Raw genomic sequence first — 21,914 nt, 5'->3', positions numbered from 1 at the left:
CAAGTACAAGGGGAGAATGATGTCCCGGGATTTGCTTGAGAAGCATCTATGGATGCAAGCCAGCGTTTTGGTCGCTTTACTAGCCGCAGCATTGCACTGCAGGCTCATGTTCATCTTGTGGTCAATGATGACCCCCAAGTCTCTTTCTTGCATAGTGCTAGCCAACATAGCACTGCCAAGCCTATAAGGATGCTGCGGGTTTTTCTTCCCAAGGTGGAGAACCCTGCATTTATTGGCGTTGAACACCATCAGATTCTTGTCCGCCCACTTGCTGAGCCTGTCCAGGTCAGCCTGGATCACCCGCCTGTCTTCTGGTGTGGATGCTGTGCCCCAAAGTTTGGTGTCATCGGCGAACTTGGCCAGTCCGCTTCTGACTCCAGTGTCCACATCATTAATGAAGATGTTGAACAGTATGGGTCCAAGGAAAGAGCCTTGGGGGACCCCACTGGTCACAGGACACCATGATGAGTGACTTCCATCAATTACTACCCTCTGGGTCCAACCACGGAGCCAATTTTCCAGCCAGTGGATCGTGAAGGACCCAAGGCGACAATTGGCCAGTTTCTCCAAGAGGTGATCATGGGAAACCAGATCAAAGGCTTTTTTGAAGTCAAGATATATGACATCAATCTCTTCTCCCTTGTCCAGGTGATAGGTCACCTGGTCGTAGAAGGAAATGAGATTGGTCAAGCAAGACCTACCCGCAACAAACCCATGCTGGCTATCCCTTAAGATGTTGGCGTCGGCCAGTCCGTTAAGGATTGCCTCTTTAATAAACTTTTCTAAGATCTTCCCCGGGATAGAAGTCAGGCTGAGGGGCCTATAGTTAGCCAGATCCACTTTCCTCCCTTTCTTGAAGATAGGCACCACATTGGCCTTCTTCCAGTCTTCGGGCACTTCACCAGAGTGCCAAGAGTTTTCAAAGATCCGTGCTAGAGGCTGGGCTATGATGCACGCCAGCTCCTTAAGTACCCTGGTGAAGATTGTCAGGGCCGGCTGACTTGAACGTATCCAGCTTCTCAAGATGTTCCTTCACAAAGTCAGCATTAATGGAGGGCAGGGGATCACCCTCACCCGGACTTCCCTATCCCATAGCGGGCATGGGCGTCCCATGGGACTGATGAAAGACTGACGCAAAGTACCTGTTTAATAGGTTGGCTTTTTCCTGAGCGTCAGTTGTCAGTTGCCCCATCTGGTTCAGCAGGGGTCCAGTGTTGCCCCTGCTTTTCCTCCAGCTCCCCACATATCTGAAAAAGGACTTTTTGTTGTCCTTGATGCTCAAAGCTAGTTGGAGTTCAGTTGCAGCCTTGGCTTTCCTGGTCTGCTCCCTACAGGACCGGACCAGTGCAGAATAATCCTCCTTGGAGGTGACTCCCATCTTCCATCCTTTGTAGGCCTTTCTTTTTAGCCTCAGGAGGTCTGCTAGGTCCCTGGAGAGCCAGGGGGGCTGCTGTGCCCTCTTGCTGCCTTTCCTCCGAGATGGAATAGACTTAGTTTGTGCATTGAGGATTTCTCCCTTGAGGAGCAACCACTCTTCTTGAACTCCCCTCTCCCCGTGGTCATGGTCCCTTAGGGCCTCACTGACAAGCCTCCTGAGCTTGTCAAAGTTGGCTTTCCTGAAGTCAAGGACTTCCGTGTTGCTGACTGACTTGCCAGCTTTTCGGCGGATGGTGAAGGTGATTAGCTCATGGTCGCTGTCACCCAGCTTCCATCGATCACTAGGTTGCCGACTAGGTCATCCCCAGTAGCCAGTACCAGGTTGAGCAGCGCTTTGCCTCTCATTGGCCCATAGACTTCTTGGTCTTGAAACTGTTCTTATATTTCAGCTTACTTATCTGTAAAATGGGAATAGTAACACTGACCTGCTTTGTAAAGCACATTGAGATCTATCAATGAAAGGCACTTTGCACTGCAGGAGCTGGGTATTATTATTGGGAAGTGCTTCAGCCTTACCTGTGGAGGGACTACTTCCTTTAAATATGTAATATAATCTGTTAAACGGATTTGGATTATTTTAATTTTAATAGTAGTGAAAAATGGACTCCTATATTATTGTTTATGGATAAAACGATAGCCAAGGGGATTTAAAAATCATTTATAGACTCTATAGTTTCTAATGTATGGATTTAAAACTTTCTTAATGCCTTTCATAGCTGATTGGAAAAACAGATTTTTGCTAAGGCCTGTAGTTTTGAGCAACAGTATTCAGCAGCTTAGACAGAATTAAATATTAGCCATCTGGCACTGATATTTTCCTTCATATTAAAAATCCTTAAACAATAAAAGCAATTTAAATATAAATTAGAAGTGTGTTAAATACCTTCTAATGTGTAAATTATTCTGATACACTTGAAGCTTTTTAAATGCTCACTGACGTTAGACTTAGATATGTGATATCTTTTCTAAATAGCTTGGGATAAAAAAAGATTGGTAGAAAAAGCTAAAGTAGATTGAAAAGGACAAAACATAGACATCAGGGAAAAAAAGTAATTTACTGCAAATATTTAAGGATTAGGGGTCCAGGGCTTAAAAGGTGGTTCTAGCATTTTAGGACAGGAACCTTTTTCATCTGGGTGGTACTGAGGTCAGTATGATGGCTGACTGCTCATTGATGTCAGCAAGCATGGCTTAAGGGGCACTTAGCATTTTTCAGGATCAATACCTAGCAGAACAAAAGAAAGAGGGGGGCAGGAGAGAGAGTAACTGTTAACCTGGAGAGTGGAAGAATAAACTTTGGTAGTAAGATATCTGCAGGGCTATAAAATCTGTAAATTCAAGGATGTATGGTCTTCCTGCACATTTTGCTGTATTCATGCTCAAAGTCCAAGTTGCTGTTAACAAACATTCCCAGTTCGAATTGTAAAACTAGCTCTGGTATTGGAACGTTTTGCTGAATCCGGAGGAAGACTGAAACAATATGTGGGGTAAACTTATTTCAGTTAATCCAAGATATTTTTCTACACTGGAAATATACTGATTTTAACTAAATCATTTAGGATACTGGTTCCTGACCTTTTTAGATTCAGAGGACCACCCTCCATAATTTCCATGAATTGAGTGGCACACCATTTTTAACCCCATATGTTAAAAAATAAGTTATTAATTACTGTGCTTACCCTCCTTTCAGAGGGGCCAAACATGGAGGCCCAGGAACAGTTAGGCAGAGACTAAGCCTAAACCTGAGCCTCTGCTTATCTTCTTACACCTAGTTTATCTTCTCATACCTTATGGCATCCTTCAAAGGATCTTGTGACACCCCTGGGTTCCCTGGTACCCTGGTTAAAAATATAGATTTAAATCAGTACAGCGCCATTCTGTGGACATTAATTTCAGAGTACACTGACGTAGGTTAAGTCAGCAAAGAGTGGACATAAGCTGTATCAACACAATTATTTTTTTTAACGAAATAACCATGTGCACCCAAAAAGGGATTACATGATTTAGCCTTATAGCATCCCTGTGTGTAAAGTAAGGTGGTAGATTAGTCTCATTTTACATTTGAGGAAATCAAGACACAAAGTTATCTGTGGCTGAATGCTGTCTCCACTCACAGCTCTGCATTTGTCTTGACTTGCACTGAAGTTGCGCAAACGTTATGGAGGTCAGAATTTGTCCTTAAATGATATGCCTGTGGTCATATAAGAATCCTGTGTCAGAGTCGATAGTCAAGAGACCTGGTTAAGGTCCAGGCTTTAGCCCAGATCTCTCTTGCCTTTGTAAGTGTTAAAGTGGTAAGTCTGGAAGTGAAGGAGCTTGAGATACAATCTTCAGTAAAATATATAGGGGCTGTGTATAAATCTGCTAGAGTTCTACTGGGCTTGAGTGACAAGCCCAGGCAATAATCTATAGACAGCCACTGCAGATTGCAAATTACGTAGGGGCTGAGGCAGTAGAGAAGTGAGGAGAAAAAACATATACTATATAAAGCAGCAGAATTTACTGGTGACTTTGAATCCCAAGCAGGGAGGCAGTGATAGCTGGCTGTGAAAACACTGGGAAGATTGTTATAGTCTGGAAGCATTTTCATGCTAGGAAGTGTGACCGGATTCCCTGCTCTTTTGTTTTTAGCTTCCATTCCACTGGGGGTTTTCTGTTTTGCTACTGATTTGATGCCGTCTCTATCTCAGTCAGCTCTTCTTCAGTGACTAATGAGGTCCTATTTTTGGCAACATTTGGTGGCTTTTAAATCATTGTTATTGTTCTCTGTCTGTTTTTTGCTTACTACATTCTTACCTGTTGGTTTCTGGGGTTTCTCCCTTCCGTCATTGTCCTCTCACTGTGTATTTCTCCCTTATTGGTTCTCACCCCTTCATGTCCATGCTGTCTGTCCCTGCCATTTTCACCCTTCCTTTTATTTTTGGCCTTTGTTACCCTCCCATTTTCTTAAGTCGTCTTATTTTCTCTTTCTTCTTTCCATATTTTTCTATTCATTACCTTTATTTTCTGTGCTGGTCTGGTCACCATTACAATAATTTTATATGGCATAACTATAACGGCTATGAGGCATAGAAAAGTTTCTTACCTCTAGTGAAGGGAGCAATGACAGCGAAACCCCTGGTCTGATCACAGCTATGCCAAAAGAACAGGACTGCTGCCTGTAGTGCTTAGCTAATGTTATTTGGAGAAGTGGTGTAACTGCACTGACAGAGAAAAAACTCCTTCTTCAGGCATTTGCTGCATCTCCACTATGGGGCTCTGTTGCTATATGTATGCCAGCAAAGCTATAGGAGCAGCAGCTTGCTAGTGTGAGCTAACTCCTACTTTGTCCCTTCTGAGAAAGGTGATAATATGTATAGGTGACTATTGTGGCTTAGCATTTTGATTATTATAAATATACTAGAGCAGCAGTGCAGGACTCGATTTGTGGGTAATCTACCTTTTGACTCTGCAACAGCAAAGATATTTTACATTTCAATATTTTGTGGCTAATCTTTCATGTGTCCCCACAATAGATAAAGTCAAGACGAATAGATAGCATAATCAAATTCCACATAGAAACTAACCCATGACATTCAAAATCCCGATGAATTTCCCTTTGTATAGCAGTCACAGTTCCTATGAATTTTCCTTTCCCCGGTGCATGAACATAATTTACTACATAAATTGAGAGATACCCTCACTTTACATCATTCCTTGCAAAGGTAACAGGAAAGATGATGAAAAAAGAGAATATTTCATGAGTAAAGTACCAGTCAGTAACTGGCTGGAGGGCTGCAACCAGAGAGTAGTGGTGGACGGGTCTTATTCGACCTGGAGGGACGTGGGCAGTGGGGTTCCGCAGGGCTCGGTCCTCGGGCCTGCACTGCACTTCATCAGCGACTTGGACGAGGGGGTGAAAAGCACCTTGTTCAAATTTGCAGATGACACTAAGTTGTGGGGAGATGTGGGCACGCTAGAATGGAGGAAGGGGCTGCAATCGGACTTAGGTTACAGGGGTGGGTGGATGAGACCAGGATGGGTTTCAACACTGACAAGTGCAAGGTGCTGCACCTGGGGAGGAAGAACCAGCAGCATACCTACAGACTGGGGAACTCCCTTCTCGTCAGTGCAGAGGCAGAAAAGGCTCTTGGTGTCATTATTGATGCCAAAATGAACATCGGCTGACAGTGTGGGGATGTGGTCAGGAAGGCCAAACATACCTTGTCATGCATCCACAGATGTATCTCAAGCAGGTCCAAGGAGGTGATCCTCCCCCTCTATGCGACACTGGTCAGGCCACAGTTGGAGTACTGTGTCCAGTTCTGGGCAACGCACTTCAGGAGGGATGTGAACAACTTGGAGTGGGTCCAAAGGAGGGCCACCTGCATGATCAGGGGTCAGCAGGGCAGGCCGTACGAGGAGAGGCTATGGGACCTGAACCTGTTCAGCCTCCACAAGAGAAGGCTGAGAGGGGATCAGGTGGCTGTTTACAAACTAGTCAGAGGGGACCAGCCGGTATTGGGGGAGTCCCTGTTCCCCCGAGCACTACCAGGAGTGACTAGAAATAACGGTCACAAGCTGGCAGAGGGTAGATTCAGACTAGACATCAGGAGGCGCTTACTCCACAGTCAGGGCGGCTAGGATCTGGAACCAACTTCCAAGAGAAGTGGTGCTGGCTCCTACCCTGGGGGTCTTTAAAAGGAGGCTAGATGAACATCTTGCTGGGGTCATTTGACCCCAGTACTCTTTCCTGCCATGGCAGGGGGTCGGACTTGATGATTTGCTTAGGTTCCTTCCGACTCTACCTACTATGAAACTATGAAATTAAGAGCTTGGCAAATATTTGGATACTTTTACTTCTTTAGGAATATGGATAGCTGTACACACTTTAATACGGGGAGGGCAAAATACAACCTACGGGCCACATCTGGCCTGCCAGGCACTTTCATCTGGCCCATGGTGCCCCCCAATGAATTGGGCCCTGCCCAGCCCTTCCACCCATGAGGGCGGGAGCAAGGCGCCTACGTCCTCGCTCCCACCCTCAGGGCTGCAGCTGGGTGGTAGAGCAGAGCATGGGGCTAGGGCTGGGGGCAGTACAGAGCTTGGCTGGCCAGGCTGTAGGTGTGGGGACCCCTCCCACACTCCTTCCACTGCATGCAGCCCTGGCAGGCAGCAGGGGCAGCAGCAGCAGCGGCAGGCAGGGCGCTTGTGCTCAACACTGGTGCCTGGCTGTGCCCAGTGCTGCTCATTGCTGCAAGGAACGCAGCCCCTGTCAGGCCTCTATATCATGGGCGCACCCTGCACTCGCACCGCATGGGAGGGAAGCCAGGTTGGGAAGGCAGCCACTCCAGCACCTGGAGTTCCCTCCCATCCCTGGGAATTCCCTCCCTTGCTACTCGAATGTGGGGAGCACCCCCGACAGAGACAGCCTGGAGGGGCTGTGCTCCTCGTGGCAATGTGCAGTGCTGGTCAGAGCCAGGCACCAGCGCCCCCACCTGTTGCTGCGCCATGGGGGGAGTGTGGGGAGGCATTCCCCACACCACCCCTTGCCTGCCTTAACTGCACGTGTTCCAGAGCCACACACGCACACCCCACAAATGCCACACAACCCCCCAACATACCCTATACCCCACACACAGCCTCATCCCTGCACAAATTCCCCCCACACCCTTCCACATCCCACCATACACACCCTCAAACCCCCCCATACACGCACCTACCCTCACCATACACATCCCCCCACCATAAACACCCCCCCACTCACCCCGACACCCCACCATATACACACATCCTACCACCCCCCATACCATATGCATACCCAACCACACCCCACTACACAATATAAAAGACTTAAGAAATTATTTTCAAGCTATTATGCAATCACCTCTATATACAGTACACAAAAATCATGACAAAAATATTTTTTGTAATAAAATTAAAATATGTTATAGTAGATGCAGCCCTCAACAGCTCAGTAAATCTTGTTAAGCGGCCATCCGCCCAAAATAGTTGTCTGCCCCTGCTTTAATATCTACACAGAGAGAGGTAGTTATCTGTGCACATCTATCCTGCCGTTTCTCTACAGAGGTTGACAAGGGTCCTAAAAAACATAAGAACTAGAACTTACTGACTTATCCAAATCTACCTTTTTGAAGCTGGTGGGGTTATTCCAGATTTACACTGGCTAAGGACTGCTCTTCAGAAAGAAATTAGCATCTGGTGTGATTTTAAATCAGTCTAGTTAGAACACTTATATTCCACTACAAAACAGAAGACTGGAAAGGACTATGTGGATCTCTGAGCTTGCAGGCAACTCAGAGACCCACATAAATATGAGGTAAAAATATAAATATATGGGTAAAAATATTCAAATCAAAAGGATCCACAAGAACATTCATTCTGGATCTTCACATACAGGAATAGCCATAAAGTTCCTCTGGCACTCTATGGGACATAACATGTCATAGGAAGAGGGCAAGGGAGACCAGCGGCATCCCTGATGCCTTGGATTTGTGGAAAAGCAGGACATTTGCTGAGTAAAACACAGCAAGATGATCCTAGACTTGGTTAGTTTAGTACAGGGGTTTTCAACCTTTTTTTGGTTTGTGTACCCCCGGCAGCCGGTCAAGAAGCAGGGAGTACCCCAGCCGATTGATGAGCAAGGGAGGGGTCCCCTGGTGGCCGATTGAGTCGGGGTCAGGGAGGGTCCCCTCGGCAGCTGATCAGTGAGTTTGGAGGGTCCCCTGCATGCCGGTGGCAAAACCGGAAGCACCAGCAGCAAAACCGGAAGTGGAGGTGAAATCAGAAGTGCCCCTGCTTCTCTGTGCTGCTGCTGTGTACCCCCTGGGGCCTTCCCTGGTTGACAACCCCATGTCTAGGATCACTAGAATTGCATTAGTTTAAGGTATGATTTTAAATTGACTTAGTGTGGACATTACTTCAGTTGGACTTATGTCAATTGGTAGCAGAGGGAGGTCAAACCAAAATAAGCTTCTCTTTCCCTGAAAGATGATTGACTCGTAGTTGTTCAAGCAAGCTAGTTTTAGTAAACTCATGCACATTTGCATGGATACAAGTCCTCAAATAAAGAGCAACTAAAAATTTAGGGTTGGGAGGGCATTTTGTTTTGTTGTCTTTCCTTGCTGATTTTCTTTCCTTATCCTTCTTAGGGAGATGGTGCAAGCATAAGATATCCCATTCCCATTTTCAACACTGGACTTAAGGGAAGCCTGTTGCATGTTTGGGGACCAATTCCACACATGTCTATTATCTTGAGTATCACATGCACAAGAATGGCAGGAGTAAGGAGATGGAACAAACTTTTTGCAAAGTGGGCAAAGACTGAGTCTAGGGCTTACATATTTTTACAGAAAACTTGGTCATACTGCTGAAGTCAGAGCTGCCAAACTTTTTGTGTTTTCACAGTCAAGAAATAGTCCAAAGTGAAGTCTATGCTGTAAATATTGAAAAGAAGCAAGCAACACTGGGGCCTGTGCACACACATGAGCCTGTGGGAGTGTGTTTTTCCTTGGATCTGTTGAGTCTACTTAAAATACAAGACTTTGGCAGTGGCAATGTCTTACAGTGATAGGGCATTGACCCTGTCTCTGTACCTTGCTTGTGACAAGCTAGAGTGCTTTTGATGTTTTTGGGTGTTATGTCTAGTAGTTGCATAAGGGGATTCTTCTTGTGGGTTTGTCTGGAATAAGCTGGACGAGGAATGTCAAACATAAAGGCCATGGGCCAAATCCAGCACATGAAGCTACTTCATCCAGGCTATGCTGTCAGCAGGGAAATGGAAGTTGAGAGGCAGGGGCATGGCCATGGGGAGAATGGCCTGCTGTAGAATCCAGGGCCCTTGGGTCTGGTGAACAGAGCTTCAGTTGCCCTCTGCTTTGCGTGTCACTTCAGCCCTACCTTCTCAGCTGTTGGCCTCACCCCCACCATGTGGTCTGGTATAGGGCATGCAGCATCAGCTCTGGCTCCAGCATAAGGCACACAGTGTTGGTGGCAGACCCAGTTCTAGCATGGGGCTGCTGCCACCACCACATGTCTGGAGCTGGAGCTGCTGCCACATGCCTTGTGCTAGAACTGGAGCTCGTGACACTGCTGTGTGCCTAGATCTGGCCCACAAGGAGCCCCTCAGTCCAGCCCTGGACTGGGGCACAAGATGAGTTTGGACTCAACTTGGACAGCCCTGGACATTTTGGGCAGCCCTGGACTATGTGGACATTTGTATATCATGATTTAGATAGGAACGGTCCTTTCTTTAGCAGGGGGTTGGAGTAGATGACTTCCTAAGGTCTCTTTTAACTCTACTTTTCTGTGAATCTGTGGAATTGGGATGCTCTGCTAAAATAGGGTAGATGAATTTAAACATGTCCTACTATGAATTAAAAAAAATAGAATTATGTCTTCATAGAATCATAGGAAAGTAGGGCAGGAAGGGACCTCCATAGGTCATCTAATCCTATCCCCTGCCTGAGGCAGGATCACCCCATCCAAACCAACCTATACAAACCCATTGTCTAACCTCTTAACAAAAACTACACAATCAACTCTGACACAACCACAAGGCAGAATACTGCAACCTGCCACAGGTAAAGCAAGGGGACCATGGCAGCCAACATCCTGCTGCTGCAAAGGTTGTTAATATACACTCAAGAGATCCCAGGTAACTTGCTCAAGAAGCTTTATGTGCCAGCATCTAAATTTTTAATAAACATGTTGAACAGCACTGGGCTTTTACAGCCTTTTAAAGAAAGCATGAAAGATAGGGTGCTATCACCTCTTTCTCTCCCTCTCCCTCTTTCTTTTTAATCTGCTAGTGTTTTTACCTTAAAAATGTAAGGAAGGTCAGGCTAGACTTGCTTGTTTTTGAAGGAGGACCTCTTGGGAGCCTAGAGAATATGTATTGTGGGCTCTTTTACCTTGACAGAAACAGCAGAAGTGTTGCATCTTTAACAAATGCTTCTTTTATAATGGAGTTATATTAGAAACCCACTCCTGATTCTTCCCCCTTCCCTCCTAAAGGTTTACATATCTAGAAAATGAGTACTTGTAAACAGAAGGGATAACCTTCTCCACACTTGCAGAATGTTCCAGTTTCACAATTAATTATGTTAAACCAGTGAAACCTAGATATGCTTAAACAAATATAATCTTTGCCTAAATTAGAGTTCATTTAAGTGCACTTAGAGCAAGGGGGTTGCATCAGTTATCAAGAGTGGATTACATAGAAAAGTTCATCAACTTGACTGAATCAATTTTAAAAAAATCAATGTCTTGAACCAGTGGTGCTAGTTCAACTTTTGGACCATGGGGCAGATCCAGCCCATAGAACCATAGCTTCTGGCTCATAGGGCTCCCTAGGAGTCTGAAAATTTGGTGGCAAGGGAGTGGAGCAGCCTTAATTGCTGCTCCCATACTGCCATATTTCTGGGGCCAAAGTTCTGAGCCAGGGATTCAGCCTGTGGACTGGAACTGTGCTGCTCATGTGGCCCACAGGGCCAAAAGATTATGCACCCGTCTTAGTTTCTTGCGTGATAATGTCTATAGTCTTCCAGTTCTTAGAGATGTTTATAGGGTCAACCAAACCTATGTTTTAGGGTGCAGTCAAGCTCCATTTCGGTCAATGGGTAAACATCCATACCTGAAGCACCCCCCTATCTTGTTTCTTTATTTTTTATGGAAATCTTTTGATCATTCTTTAAAAATAATAAAAAAGGAAAAAAGATGCAAGACCAATTCTGTTATCTGTTGGAAACCACTTTTAACATACCTAAACTACATTTTTGTATGTGACTCTGTGTGTGTGTGTGTGCGTGCGTGCGTGCGCGCGCATGCTTCTAATCATAATTAGGCTTTCTTGTCCTCCTAGAATACTGACAATTGCAGGGTCCTGCACCTAGGGAGGAGGAACCAGCAGCATACCTACAGGCTGTGGAACTCCCTTCTTATCAGCACAGAGGCAGAAAAGGATCTTGGAGTCTGTATAGACACTAAGATGAACATGGGCCGCCAATGTGGGGACACAGTCAGGAAGGCTAACTGTACCTTGTCATGCATCCACAGATGTATCACAAGCAGGTCCAAGGTGATCCTCCCCCTCTATGTGACAATGGTTAGGCCGCAGTTGGAGTACTGCATCCAGTTCTGGGCGCTGCACTTCAGGAGGGATGTGGGCAGCATGGAGAGGGTCCAGAGAAGAGCCACCTGCATGATCGGGGGCAGCAGGGCAGGCCCTACGAGGAACCTGAACCTGTTCAGCCTCCACAAGAGAAGGCTGAGAGGGGATCTGGTGGCCATCTATAAACTGGCCAAGGGAGACCAGCAGTCCCTGTTCCCCCGAGCACTACTGGGAGTAACAAGGAATAATGGCCATAAGTTGACGGAGAGTAGATTCAGGCTAGATATCAGGAGGCAGTACTTCACAGTCAGGGCGGCTAGGATCTGGAACCAACTTCCAAGGGAAGTGGTGCTCGCTTCTACCCTGGGGGTCTTTCAAAAGGAAGCTAGATAGACACCTAGCCAGGGTCGTTTGACCCCAGTACTCTTTCCTGCCCGTGGCAGGGGGTCGGACTTGATGATCTGCTCAGGTCCCTTCCGACCCTACCAACTATGAAACTATATTAGCTTCAAAATTGAATGTGTTCTTATATAGATTTCAACCAAAATTACATTTGTGCCTTCATAAATATAGACAGCAAACTGAAATATAAACATTTCATTCCATCCTGATTGAAGTTTTGTCACTTCAGTGCAAATATATAAAAAAAATCCACAAAGATAAACCTATTGAAAGAATGAAACATCTTTTCAGGAGACAATTTACCACAGACAATTCAGGGTTTGTTTGTTTTTTTGGGAGGAGGGGGGAGAAGCAGTTGGTTGTGTTTTTTTTAAATAAAGAAGAGAGGCTGCTTACAGACATGAAAAAAATGGTGCTTTACATTCAGCTTGGTACACTTCCATGCCAAGTGCAGCGCATGCACAGCAGAGGCATTGTGTTAGTTTGACCTGGCTCGCCCAATGTCTGTATAGATCGCTCACTTCAGCAGGGTTTTTTGGCACTTTTATCTAATAGCTGATTGAATCAGCTTAGAGGAAAGTGCCAAAAAGCCCTGCTGAAGCACCCAATCTGTATAGACACTGGGAAGCTGAGTCAAACTAATGCGCCTCTTCTTCTGTTAAAGTGTGGGGGTTTTTTTCATGTCTGTCAGCCCCCTTAGCGTATGGGGTTTTCGGAGGCTTACGACTTCATTTTATTAAAACAACCTTATTTATCCAGGGTTAGTTTCTGTGTAACTGGGGTACCTACTGATTAGAGAATTGTAGTTGAGAGCAAGAAAACTTTGGGATACATATGTCTTTAAAATACCTCGAGAGTTGAAATCTAGAAAGCAAAGAGCCTGTTATAAACAGCTGCTTGTGACTAGAAATGCGTGGGCTGCTTCTACACACCCTTACAAAAACTAGCACAACTTGCTAAGAAACAGGAAATTAAATAACCCTGTGTCTCCTTGCAGATGCGTACAACCCGCAAAGTATCCGTGTGGCCTGTGGGCCTGGTGGGAGGACGACGCTATGAGCGCCCTATAGTGGAAAATGGCAGAGTTGTTGGCTGGTACACAGGTTGGCGACCTGACAGGCCCTTTGCCATTGACATGGCAGGTAAGGACTGATAAAATGCTTCTGCATGATGCACAAATGTGTTATGCATATATTCCATGTCCTATTCGCAGTTTTGAACATGGCAGTCAGTTGCTCACATGTAAACCTTAAGATATGTACAACTTTGAAAGTTTTAAAACTTCCTAGTGGAGTTCTTGATTATATAGGTAGGAATCTTGTAAAACAGAAGACCTTTTTAAAAGGCAGTTTTTGCATATTGCTTTTAATTTTAAATATCCCACAAGTCCTAGGCTGCACATGTTGTCAAACAGTTATTTGCAAATACCCCAAAATAATTTTAGTTCATTTAGTTTTATGTGGTAATTTAGCATTTAGTTTAGATTTAATTGCTGTTCTGCAAATGAGTTAATTTTTTTAGGAAGCCTCTGTCTTCCATGGGGTGTTCTGCACAGTGTAAGTGTATACCCTTGTTGTAAAATGCTACTATATCATTAAATGATTAATTTTCTGTTGCTTATGTGAAATGACAAGGATAGCTGTAGATGGATATAGTTTGAAACACTGGGTTTAGGGGAAAATCACTGGCAGCTTCAGCCTAGTAGATGAAGGCAGAAAAGCTTCAAAATTGATCTCATCAATCTTCAGTTGTGAAGTCAGCACATCATATAGTTCTGTCTAGCTGTCAACCCATGCTTGGCCAATCTTTTGTCTATACTGGGCGTGTCTACACATGCAAATAATCTGGGAGCAGTTTATTCTAGAGTAAAGTACTCTAGACTAAACTCTTCTGGGCACGCATGCAGGGATGCAGGAGCAGATTTGCTGCTCCCGCTCCCTGTGGCCCTGTACCAGGCCCCTGCAGCCCAGGGGCTGGCAGGGAATATGGGGCCAGGAGATTGCTCCCTGCCCCTGGAAGCTGCGTGCTTATCTCCCAGCCCAGGTCCCACAGTCACAGGGCCTGGGCTGGGAGATTCTTACTTTCACCCTGAACCTTGCAGTCTCAGGGCTCAGGCTAAGAGATAAGGATCTCCCATCCCCGGGCCCTATGATCACAGAGTGGGGGCTGGGAGCTCCCTGCTTCCCGCATATTCCCTTTTTCTCTGCCAAAAATAAATCAGTAGTCACTAGAAGACAGTAGGGGATTAATTTACAATACTTTTAATGCAGGGACATTGTCCCCACCCAGGCTTTGGTGGTAGAGCCTGCCCTGGCAGCAAGTAGCTGCTGGGGGTAGGGAACAATCTCCTGTCCCCTGCTTCTTGGCTGACTGGGAGCACATTTGCTCCCGGTCAGGTGTCTACACATGTGCTACTGCGCAGTACATAATATAAAGTAAATTTGCTACTTGTATTTACAGGTAACAAATATACTCAAGATTAGAGCAAATTACTGTTCAGTAAGTGTCTACACATGTAGACCACGATGCTTACCATGCAGTAATTAACTCTAATCTCAAGTAAAGCATCTTGTGTAGATGCGCCCACTTACAATGACTGACTGAATCTCCAACACATAAAATTCTAACACTGGAGGTAGCAGCAGTTGGTCTCCTAGCATAGCATAATCATTGTACTTATGTTTATATTTATTTCTTTTGCATATTTTTGTCAATATCCTGTTTTTTCTGGAAGGTTACAAAGGAAAAAGGTGATATAATATTAACACACATTTTTATTTTGTGGGGTTCTGAGCAAGTGTATTCTTTTCATAAGAACATTTGCAATAAAATATTTCAGGCTTATAGTTTGTAATATTTGGTGGAGAATATGAACGTTTAATGTTTATACATGGTAAAAGGAAACTAATGCTGGTTAGTGACACCATAGAGACGGTGATGTTTTGAAACAGTAAGTGATCATCAGAAAGTGATGTCTTAATGCTAAATCTAATGTGTAGGATCCTTTCCAGTTAAGGCTATTAATTGGCATTAAAATGTCTGCAGTAGAACAGTTTATGTTGAGTATGGTGGTAAATGCATTACTCTACGTGAGAGCTGAGATTAGGGAGAGACCTGGAATTCTCAGTCTATAAGTCAGTGCAGCCTGATTGTCAGAGTGATCTTCGGAAGCGCTACAGCTGCATATGCTGAGTAATCATGCCCGTAGATTTATAGAGATGTATTGGTGTTATATTGTGGAGGTGGTGGCTCCTGGGAATTCAAAGGATGAGAGTATGATGTATAATTTATTAGCTACAGGCAAAGGCAGTTATACAACATTAGCCCAGGGAATCTTGCCCTTAGGTGAAGATACACATGAAAAGTTGATGAGTTACTTTAGCTATACTTTGCTGTCATTGCCTGGCATATAAGGGGACAATTTGGTATTGCTACCAGTGAGATACATGCTCACATTCTTGGAAGAAAAAGGCATAGAATTAAAGGTATAGAAGTTGAGAGAATGTGAAATGTTGCTAATTCTGTTAAAATACACTGCACACATAGCTTTGTATGAGCAAATTCATTTACATACATCACATATTTATCTGAGGGCCAAGTAAAACCTTATTCATAATTATTATTTTGCTAAAGAAGCAGGTAGACTTTCTGCCTTGACTGGTAAATGTTCAGGTCAGGTTTGCTTCATCATTTGGTCAGGGAAACAAGATTGAAGAGGATAGACAGTAATAATTGAATATGGAGACAAAATTGAGTAGATATTTGCAAATGAGCGGTGGACATTGCAAGTCTTTTGACCAGTATTAATGGTCAGTTTCTCAATGTTGTCACATCTTCCCTTTTTCTCAGCCAAAAATATATCTATAGTCACTAAAAGAAAACTGGGATTAATTTACAATACTTTTAATGCATGTTGTAGTATACTACTGGAATTCCTTATTGTATTGGCACTATACTTGGTCCAAGTGTCATACCTTGAGCCATGTATTTTTGGAAATGATTGAAGATAGTATTAATTTTTCTTCTGAAAACAGACAGTTCCTCAGATTCTGCATTTGGACATGATCTGGCCAGCATTTTTCATTTACTTTATTTCAGTTTACCTGAAGCTTGAGTGATTTTTTTAAATGGATACATTCTGTACTTTAGGATCTGGGGCCTGATTCAAATCTGGTGTAAATAGTACTTCAGTGGGCAGCTGCTTCTGGAGTGGATCTAGGGGGGTCAGTGGCATGCATGCATCCCCCCACTTTTCACTCAACCGCACCATGGGAGAAACAGTAAGGGATGTTTTTCAAGTCCCTAAAGCGCATCAGAATTATTTCCTCTCCGCTGCACATACCCTCCACTGCCTGCTACTCTTTTCGACTGCTGCAGGCAGTATGGGGGTGGAGATGGGGTGGCAGAGCACCAGAGCTGCTCCTGCTGTCTGCAGCTGGGCTCCATGCAGAACTGGTTTCAGCCAGGAACAGTGGCAACAGTGGGTTGGTTCTTCCTCCCTGCCTGGGTCCTTTGGTGTTCCCTGCTGGCCTGGGATCAAGTGTTAGGGGCAGGTAACCCGCCTCCTGCTGCTGCTGTCCCTAGCCAAGCCTGGCTCCATGTGGTAGTGGGGCAGGAGCAGCTCTGAAACTTTCTGCTTCCCATCCCACACCCAAATCAGCTGGGGACAGCAGAAGCAGTGGGCAGAAGAGGGGAGAATGGAAGGGGAAAGGAGGAATTGTGCAGCTGAGCAGAGAGGAAAGGAGCAGGGAGGGAAGAGTCTTATCTGCTTGAGGGAATTAAAAAAGTCCCCTGCTGCCACTCCTGCCTGCCTTAGTATATGTATGTATGGGGGGAGGGGGTCTGGGACCTCAGGTGCAGCCACACTCACGCACTCCCTTTCTGAAATCCTGGATCCACACATGACTGCTTCATATCAGAGCTGACTGTTTTTAGACTGTAACATTCCTGAAAACTAATGGTTACCAGTTTCAGTACTTCATACTAGATCAGTTTTGCAAACATTTCATTTCTTCTGGGAGTGGTTTATTTTTTGGGCAGGGTATGGAGGAATCTGACCAGGAGTGTGGGGTTGTAACTGTAAATTAGTTTAGGTAGCACATATTGGAATCACAAACTATAGTAGTTGAATTTAAGATGATCCCCCACAATGATTAGATTTCAAGCAAGGAAACATTTTAATTTGGTATAATTTTTACAATCCGACCTACTGACAAAAACTATAGCATGACTATAGTCATAAATTCAACGTTAACTTCAGTTCATTCAGCCATTAACTTAACTTATATTTGGTTCTGTCCAGAACCTGGTGAATACTGCTCCTTTCTTAGATCCTACAACTTAAGACTGGTCACATTTACATGCATTTTCACTCTCACGCTCTTCACTGTCTTGACTGTTCTCATTTTCTCCCTCATCTTCCCACAAAACATCATCTTCAAGTCCATCCATGGCAGTGGATATGCAGCACTTCTTGAAGCCTTTAATCATGGATTCTGAAGATGTCCTTCCCCAAGAAATCAGAATCCATTGACAAAACAGTGCTATGGTTGTCTGCTTAATCTTCCCATGAGGTGTAAGTGCATGGTACCTTCCTGAATATTGACACTGTAAACCAGTGGTCGCCAAACAGTTGATCGCAATTGACCAGTGAGTCCTGGAGCCTCTTCAAGTCAATCCTGGGCTGGGGGGGCTGAGTGCATGCCCCTAGCCCAGCAGGTCAGTCAGTGGGGGAGGGAAGGGCCAGAGGCAGGGCAGCATATGGAGAGGGGCTCGGGGCGCAAATCCCAGCCTGCAGCTGCCTCTGCCATCCACAGATCGCGGGGCATGTGCCCCCGCAAACATAGGCAGCGTTGGCGGCTACAGGTATGGAGTAGGGGCAAGCCCTGCACAGCTGGGGTGGGGCGAGGGGCAGAGCTGCAAGCAGCTCATCGGGGGGACAAGGTGGGGGGGGGGAGGGGGGTGCCCTGGAGGACATGGAGGGGCGCGAGCCCCTGGATCTGCATGTGGGGTGGACTGTGGCCAGGGCAGCACCAAGCTGTTCCTGGCCGGGCTGCGCTGAGGCCAGGTGGCTGCAGTGGCAGTGCTGGGAGTGGGGCCACAGGGCAGGGCCATAGCCCCCCCACCCCAACCCTCGCTCCCAGCACTGCTGCCACGTGCAGAGCGGGCCAGGCTCAGTGGGAACAGCCCAGCTCAGCCTTCCCTTGAGGACATGGGGACCTGGGGCTGGTGGGCACAGGGGAGGATGGGCTCTACCTCCAGGCTGGAATGCTGCGCCGGGCTGTTCCCACCAGGCCTGGCCCCTGTTGTGCTCAGCATGGACAGTGGCGGTGCTGGGAGCAGGGATGCACCCCCCTGTGGCCCCGCTCCCAGCGCTGCCATCACAGCCTCCTGGCCTGAGCACAGCTTGGCCAGGAAGAGCCCGGCACTGCCCTGGCCCCGCGTGCATATCCGGGGCAGGCACCCCTTCTACCCTCCTTGGCTGCATGACCCCCCTCCCCATGCCCCCTGGATGAGCTGCTTGCGACTCTGTCCCCCTCCCTGCCCCAGCTGTGCAGGCTGCCCATTGGGGCAGGGGGGTGATTGAGGCCTCATTGGTGAGGGAGAGAGTGGAGTAGGGCTGGGGCCTCGATCTGCCCTGCCCCCCCATGGCCCTTTCCCCTCTCCTCTCCCCTCCCCACAGACTTACCTGCTGGGCAGAGTGGGGGGAGTAGATCTTCAGTTCCTCTTAAATTCCCAAAGTCATCTCCGACATAAAAAGGTTGGAGACCACTTCTGTAAATGGTCCTTAAAGGGCTTATTCATTATGACAGTGGCTCCCAACCTTTTTAGATAGCAGACTGGCAACCTGTGGCCTGCAAGTGACCATGGCCTGCAAGTGATCGTGGACCGCGGCAAACTGCGAAGTGGAAGAGACCGGCATACTGCGGACTGGCAGCCAGCAGGTATTTGCTCAGTATAAAATATACTGAGTATGAAAAAGGGTTGGCAGCCGGTCCACAGTATGCTGGTCACTTCCAATCCGCAATTTTCTGGTCCATGGTCACTTCCAGTCCGGCAGCCAACCCTCCTGTGGACTGGCAGCCAACCCTTCGTGGCCCAGCACCGGCCATGATCTGGGCACTGGGAACCTCTGCATTATGGTAACCAGTATTTGGAGTCGAGATGTCATACCAGCAGACATGACTATAAGATCACAATTCATTGACTGAATTTTTTGCTTTCATATCTGGTATTAAATGCCTTCTGAATGAGTCTAACACTAACATTCCTCTTTTCTTTAGAAGTGCCCCAGGTCTCTGTTTCCATACAACATCTAACCAGTCATTCATCAATTCACTTGACATCCATTCTTCTTCCTGGCACTTAACCACTATTCCTAGTGGCAACTTTTCTTTTGGAAGAATTTTGTGTTTCAGATCATAAAGGATGGCAATTTTCTTCTATCTGCCAATACTGCTAACATCACTATAATTTGTGATTTTTCATTTCCTGTATTTCTCGTAATTATGGATTTTGCAACTTTTACGTGGATGGTGACGTTTCTTGGCATGTCAAAATGGATTGAAGTCTCATCAGCATTACCTGTCTGTCCCAGCAGGTAATCATGAGTTTTGCATAGCCCAATAATATACCCTGGAATTCAACAAGTTTTTTGCTGTAGTCTGTTGGTAACTTTTGTGCAAGTGATATTTTTTGTCTCAGGGCTAAGCCACTACATCGCATCGTTCAGCTATACCACCCACTACTTGTTTTGAATTTTTGAAGCAGAATGTTCAGTTCTTTAACTATTTCTAACTCCTTGAGTTGAAGCACTTCACAGGTGAATGGCATTTCCTCCTTTCTTTTTTTAAAGTTGCTTGAGAACTTGCTTACAATTTCAGAAAAATGACCTTGTTTTGGACCCCCGAATGTTTTGTGTGTGGACTTAGCATTCTTGAGTTGTTCTTTTAACTGTCTTCACTGACTCACATTTGCTTCAGTAACATTATACTTCTTTCCCACCTCACAATTATTTTTTTTTTCAGACTAATTTACAACCTTAATTTTAATGTTTAACTGCTCCTCATCCCTTTTTGGTGTCTTCTCATTTGTACCTCTACTTCCTCTTTTTTTCTAAGTGGTCATTCAAGAGAGTTTCCCTGCTTCCACTCACCCTACAAAACTTACCATGGGTTCCTCTGTTTTTAAATCTTGGCCAGTCAGTGTTTATCAGGCCCTGTAATCTGCTGCTTTCCCTGCTACCCTGCTGGGTGCTTCCCTGCCACCTGCTCTGCCACTGGGTGCCTTGCTGCCATAGCCTTGCTGCTGTCTGTTAAATCTCTGATTGGCATGCTCGTGCTGTGTGCCTGACCAGCCCCTCCCTACATTGTGCTTGGTGTCCGGCAGGCAGGTGCTCAGGCCACTCCCAGCTGCTGCCTGATGTGGAGGCATCTCAGCATATGCTGACCAAGCTCCTTGCATGAGCTCAAAATGACCTGGCAGGTGCCAACAAGGCACTGTTCCCTTCTCATGCGGTGTTTCTATCCAAGACATGCTGAGTTGCCCTGAGCTGCTGCTCAAGCAGCAGGTGCCAGAGCAACCCAGCACACAGCAAAAGACCTGGCCAGGCTGGTATCATGTGATGAGTTGCTCCGGCAGCCGCCACTCAGGCAGTGGTTCAGCAACTCAGCATGTGCTGGCCAGAAACCCCACATACTGCAGGGATGGTGCCTGGCTGGTGCCTGCCAGGTCATTTCAAGCTGCATGCAGGGTTTCTGGCTAGAGGGTGCCAAAGCAACTTGGCACATGCTGGCAGGCAGCAATTTGGAGTGACTCTGCTGGACAGGAACCCTGCACAAGGGGAGGGTGCCTGACTGCACTTCTCCTCACTTATACCACTGTTCACTATGCATCTTTTGATTTCAGGTAAGCCATATGTGATTATATTTTTTTCCCCCCCCTCTTGTTGAATGGGGATGGATAGGGGGTGGAATCTGATGTTAATAATCGAGTAAATATGCTAGCTCTTGCATGAGTTACTTATCTCCTGATTAGAGTGAAAGTTTCTGCAAATAAAAATTCAAAAACACCACAGCATATGATTTAAGGCCAGCATTCTTCAAGCCTTGGTCCTAGTCTCAGCCCTCATTGTGGGAGTTTCTAGAGCTTGACCTGGCTTGTCACTGGAAACAAGGCAGAGAGAGTAATGGCAAAAAGTGATACTGGCATCGAGTTACAGAGAAATGAAAGAAATAAACAGCAAAGAGCAGATCTTAAGAAAGGAGGAAAGTGTACTCTTCTTCCCCTTTATCCTGTCCCAATGTGAGGCAAGGAAAATGAAACAAATAGGAGAACAAGAATGGGGAGACAAATGGGAGAATTTAGAACAGGCCTGAAAAAGGCATGGGTTAAATGGGAGAAATTGGCATAAGTAGTGTAAGAAACATTATAAAGGGACTGCAACTAAGTGAATAGAATAGGAAACAAAAAGATGAACAGTATTTTTTTTCTCTCCTACATCCGGTATTGAAAGTTGCACCATTTTTCCATTTGAAAAGTGGGCAGGCTGGTTGGAATGGGGAAGAAAGCATATAAGTACTGTTTTCTTTCTATTCACCAACCGGTCAATCTATCAAACCACCTTGTGCACTACAACAAAGATCCCTTTTTCTCAATTAAACTGTCCCTCTACTACCGAGAGTCTGCTAGGCTTCAGTTTTCAACTCATTAGGTTTTAGATCAGTGGTTCTGAACTTCTTTAGACTCAAGGTACACCTCACTAGACTCAAGGCACCACTTAGAAAATGACAAATCTTTGTTTTCGCTTAGTTTATGATGACAGAAACACAGTAGAGCAATTCTTCTGTTGCAAAGAACTCAGAAAGACCACAAAAGGTCAGCATGTTTTTAACATTATTGGTTCCTGTTTGAAATCTCTGGGTTTATCTTGTAAAACTTGTTTGCACACCTAACAGTGTAAACA

General features: G+C 45.7%; 1 protein-coding gene across 1 annotated transcript in view; it reads left to right on the top strand.

Annotated features, from left to right (window-relative positions):
• B3GAT2 (beta-1,3-glucuronyltransferase 2) overlaps positions 1 to 21,914 on the top strand; it is a 41,491-nt gene that overhangs the window by 6,187 nt on the left and 13,390 nt on the right. The window contains exon 2 of the mRNA XM_006266730.4: positions 12,948 to 13,092. Within this exon, the coding sequence (XP_006266792.2) occupies positions 12,948 to 13,092 (145 nt within the window). The remainder of the gene's footprint in view (positions 1 to 12,947; positions 13,093 to 21,914) is intronic.

Source organism: Alligator mississippiensis, chromosome 1 (assembly GCF_030867095.1).
Source record: "Alligator mississippiensis isolate rAllMis1 chromosome 1, rAllMis1, whole genome shotgun sequence".
In the NCBI taxonomy this organism is placed as follows: domain Eukaryota; kingdom Metazoa; phylum Chordata; order Crocodylia; family Alligatoridae; genus Alligator; species Alligator mississippiensis.
Note: the sequence above shows the minus strand (reverse complement) of the source record. Positions and strands in the feature narration are given on the sequence as shown.